This window comes from Coregonus lavaretus (assembly GCF_964263955.1).
Source record: "Coregonus lavaretus genome assembly, chromosome: 21".
NCBI lineage: Eukaryota > Metazoa > Chordata > Actinopteri > Salmoniformes > Salmonidae > Coregonus > Coregonus lavaretus.
In genome coordinates, this window is record NC_140008.1 from 37,157,784 (window position 1) to 37,162,548 (window position 4,765).

The 4,765-nt window shown below is 44.1% G+C and overlaps 1 protein-coding gene across 1 annotated transcript in view; it reads right to left on the reverse strand.

Annotated features, from left to right (window-relative positions):
* The window catches only part of LOC311149151 (solute carrier family 22 member 23-like), a gene marked incomplete at both ends in the record, with an annotated part of 20,109 nt that extends 16,520 nt beyond the window's left edge, over positions 1-3,589 (reverse strand). The window contains one exon of the mRNA XM_084186237.1: positions 3,113-3,589. Coding sequence (XP_084042363.1) covers positions 3,113-3,589 — 477 coding nt within the window. The remainder of the gene's footprint in view (positions 1-3,112) is intronic.
* Positions 3,590-4,765: the final 1,176 nt, after the last annotated feature.

The following is a 4,765-nucleotide window of genomic DNA, read 5'->3' on the forward strand; positions in this document are numbered from 1 at the left end:
TGCAGGTTCACGGACTAATAATACTGAACAGTGGCACATTGTCGTTCACCCCAACTTGATTCAATCAGAGAGCACTTTTATTGGACATGCCAATGTTTTTTCTTTCTCTTCTATATTGATCACAATATAGTAGCCATTTCTAGGAAAACCAAAGTTCCAAAGGTTGGGCCTAACATTGTGTATAAGAGGTCATACAATACGTTTTTGTAGTGATTCCTATGTTGTTGATGTGAATAATATTTGTTGGTCGGTGGTGTGTAATGACGAGCAACCAGACGCTGCACTTGACACATTTATGAAATTGCTTATCCCAGTTACTAATAAGCATGCACCCATTAAGAAAATGACTGTAAAAATTGATAAATCCCCGTGGATTGATGAGGAACTGAAAAATGGTATGGTTGAGAGGGATGAGGCAAAAGAGATGGCAAATAGGTCTGGCTGTACAACCGATTGGCAAATGTACCCAAATTGAGAAATCATGTGACTAAACTCAATAAAAAGAAGAAGAAACTACACTATGAAACAAAGATAAATTACATAAAGAATTATAGTAAAAAGCTTTGGAGCACATTAAATGAAATTTTGGGCAAAAAGGCAAACTCCGCTCCATCATTCATTGAATCAGATTAATCATTCATCACAAAACCCACTGATATTGCCAACTACTTTAATGATTTTTCCATTGGCAAGATTAGCAAATTTAGGCATGCCATGCCAGCAACAAACGCTGACACTACACATCGAAGTATATCTGACCAAATTATGAAAGACAAACATTGTAATTTTGAATTCCGTAAAGTAAGTGTGGAAGAGGTGAAAAAGTATTATTGTCGATCAACAATGACAAGCCACCGGGGTCTGACAACTTGGATGGAGAATTACCGAGGATAATAGCGGACGATATTGCCACTACTATTTGCCATATCTTCAATTTAAGCATACTAGAAAGTGTGTGCCCTCAGGCCTGGAGGAAGCAAAATGTATTCCCCTACCTAAGAATAGTAAAGCCCCCTTAACTGGCTCAAAAAGTAAACTTTTGGGAAAAATTGTTTTTGACCAGATAAAATGCTACTTTACCATAAACAAATTGACAACAGACTGTTTAGCATGCTTATAGGAATGACATTCAACAAGCACAGCACTGACACAAATGACTGATGATTGGCTGAGAGAAATTGATGATAAAAAGTTTGTGGGGGCTGTTTTGTTAGACTTCAGTGCGGCTTTTGACATTATCGATCATAGCCTGTTGCTGGAAAAACGTATATGTATGGCTTTACACCCCCTGCTATATTGTGGATAAAGAGTTACCTGTCTAACAGAACACATTTTACATTTACATTTTTAGTCATTTATCCAGAGCGACTTACAGTTAGTGCATAATTTTTTTTTTTTCATACACTCACAGAGGGTGTTCTTTAATAGAAGCCTCTCCAACATAATCCAGGTAGAATCACGAATTCCCCAGGGCAGTTGTCTAGGCCCCTTACTTTATTAAATCTTTACTAATGACATGCCACTGGCTTTGAGTAAAGCCAGTGTGTCTATCTATGTGGATGACTCAACACTATACACGTCAGATACCACAGCGACTGAAATGACAGCAACACTTAACAAAGAGCTGCAGTTAGTTTCAGAATGGGTGGCAAGGAATACGTTTGTCCTAAATAATTAAAAAACTAAAAGCATTGTATTTGGGACAAATCATTTACTAAACCCTAAACCTCAACTAAATCTTGTAATTAATAATGTGGAAATTGAGCAAGTTGAGGAGACTAAATTGCTTGGAGTAACCCTGGATTGTAAACTGTCATGGTCAAAACATATTGATACAACAATAGCTAGGATGGGGAGAAGTCTGTCTATAATAAAGCGCTACTCTGCATTCTTAACAGCACAATCAACAAGGCAGGTCCTACAGGCTCTGGTTTTGTCACACATGGACTACTGTTCAGTCGTGTGGTCAGTTGCCACAAAGAGGTACTTCAGTTGGCTCAGAAAATTTCAATTGGCTCAGAACAGGGCAGCACGGCTGGACCTTGGATGTACACAGAGAGCTAACATTAATAATATGCATGGCAATCTCTCCTGGCTCAAAGTGGGGGAGAGATTGACTTCATCACTACTTGTATTTGTGAGAGGTATTGACATGTTGAATGCACCGAGCAATGTCTGTCTGTTTGAACTACTGGCACAGAGCTCGGACACCCATGCATACTCCACAAGACATGCCATCAGAGGTCTCTTCACTGTCCCCAAGTCAAGAACAGACTATGGGAGGCGCACAGTACTACATAGAGCCATGACTACATGGAACTCTAGTCCACATCAAGTAACTCATGCCAGCAGTAAAATTAGATTTAAAAAACAGATCAAAATACACCTTATGGAACAGCGGGGACTGTGAAGTAACACAAACATAGACACATGCATACAAACACACGATAACATACGCACTATACACACATGTACACATGGATTTTGTGTTATAGATAAGTGGTAGTAGAGTAGAGGCCTGAGGGCACACACTTAATATGTTGTGAAATCTGTTATGAATGTATTGAAATGTTTTAAAATGTATAACTGCCTTAATTTTGCTGGACCCCTTGGCAGCAGCTAATGGGGATCCATAATAAATACAAATACAAATACGTTGGGGCAACAATAGACTTAACAGCTACACCCACTCTTCTTCTATGGTGGATTGTAGAATAATCACATCCCCTGCTCTCATCAGCATCACAGAGTGCCCATGGTAGGATTAATTAAATTAGCTTGTATGGATAGTTATACTCCTGAGTGTAGTGTGTTTTTGATCATGCCAATTCGGGTCAGCAGAGAAATGAAAGTTGTTTGATGAGTTACTGTGTGCTCTGAGGGCAAACTGTGATCTCTCTTACAGTAGGCCTATGGCACAGAATGGAACAATGGACAAAGTGCATGCGCTGTCCGTGGTGCTGGGTAGGCTACATTTCTTTGAGAATTAGCTTGTGCCCGCCCCATTGTTGCATAAGATGCAGTGTTGGTGATGCTGATGATTAGGCTTATTATGTATTTTCAGACGCAGAAATCATCAGAGGGAAGGTATGGTATCTGGAGCACACGTTACCTTGGTAACCACGTTCTGACTGAGTCCCGTCTGCAGCTCGAGCTTCCACTCCTTGCACGCGCACTCCATGCCGCCGCTGTCACCGACACCGTCTCGAGTGCCATTGCCTCGGAGTAGGTAAGGCACGGGCGTGCCAATGCCACCGTTCGTGGCGGTCACCGGTAAATTTAAAGAACCAACAGTCCAATTACTTCCCTTAACAAGAGGCTCCACGCACGTGCCTTTTGGTTGCGCCAAAAGGAAATAATTTGAAAACTGGCTAAATCCGATAAATAAAGCCGGTATCCACGTCAGAACAACGAGCTGTTTTTGGTGTTTGCCAAATCCCCCGAGAGACGGTAGTACTGAGCCGTCGACGTGCGGCAGGAGCCTGGGGGCCTGTGTCTGCTCCAGCGGCATGCAGCCGTTCTCCCGTGGCGGTTGGTCCCGGTCCTGCCGCTGCGCCTCCGCCACCGGCCGCTCTGGTCCCGCTGCCATTTATGCAACAAAGAGCTGCCAAACCCCGCAGCCAAATTCCGGCCGCTCTGATGCCCTGTCCACTCGGCTCTGCGTAAACCCTTTGTTCCAAAGGAAACCCAGAGCGCAGGCAGGCAAATTCTATGTGTCCAACAAAGACGCACAGAATGGGGTCCTCTGGTAGATTACCGAGCGGTTGGTCATCTCACCATGGTGCTCCAGTTAGAATGGGCCGACCGAATAACAGTTTCAAGTGGAGCCTGTGGCTCAGGGGAAAGCTGCGGTGAGGACACAGGCAAGGTGTTGGCTCGGAGAGGCAGGCATGCTCACCATGTGCTTTGTGTTCCAACCAGGTATAGCATCCATGTGGGGTTAACACACAGGAAAAGAGGTGTTGTGACCGATCAGTCCAAACTCGAGGCTGCACATCTGCTAGCCCCTCCACGCGCTCCACAGGTAACACACCTGTCCAATCCTTTACCCCTGGCAGGTATTGTGGTGGTGGTAGACATTTCTCCAGTTTGCAGACAGAGTCAACCGTTATCGTACATATCGTCCGGCTCTCAAACAATAAGAGATTACCGTTTGATTTCCATGAACAGGTATTTCTCTATTCGTCTGGGTCTTCCAGTCCTGAACAATTCGATCACACACTCCAATCCCGCTTCGTTGGTGGACGCCCAGTCTCGGAGAGAGAATCAAGCCTCGCCCTCCCTGGTCGTGCGCCGCGCGCCGCGCTGTGATTGGTCCGTGTTTACGGGGCGATTGCACCACTGACGGGCAATTGGACATCCGTGCCGTAACCTAGGCCAACCAAACGGCCACAAAGACCTCCTTTGTTTAGCCCCTGCCCCATTTCCCTCAAAATAATAACACGGATTTATGCGAAATACTACAATTAGTGTTTATTGTCGATTAGGGTAGATTAATTGAGGATGTTGTGTTGGAAGCTATGATCACAAACTAAGAGGGAGTGCAATCAGAGCTCGGTATATAATAATGAGATACTCATGTCTCCGCCCTAACAATGGGAGTCGTTTTTCCAAAGGCGGAAAGGCATGCGACAAGCTTAGGTAAAAAATAAACCCATAGAAACCGCATTGGGTTTACATTGGACAGATTTTGGCGAGAGTGAAACCTCTCGCTTTGCCTCTTCCTCTCTGGTGCAATGCATTGGCTTGACAGTAGGCAGGTTCC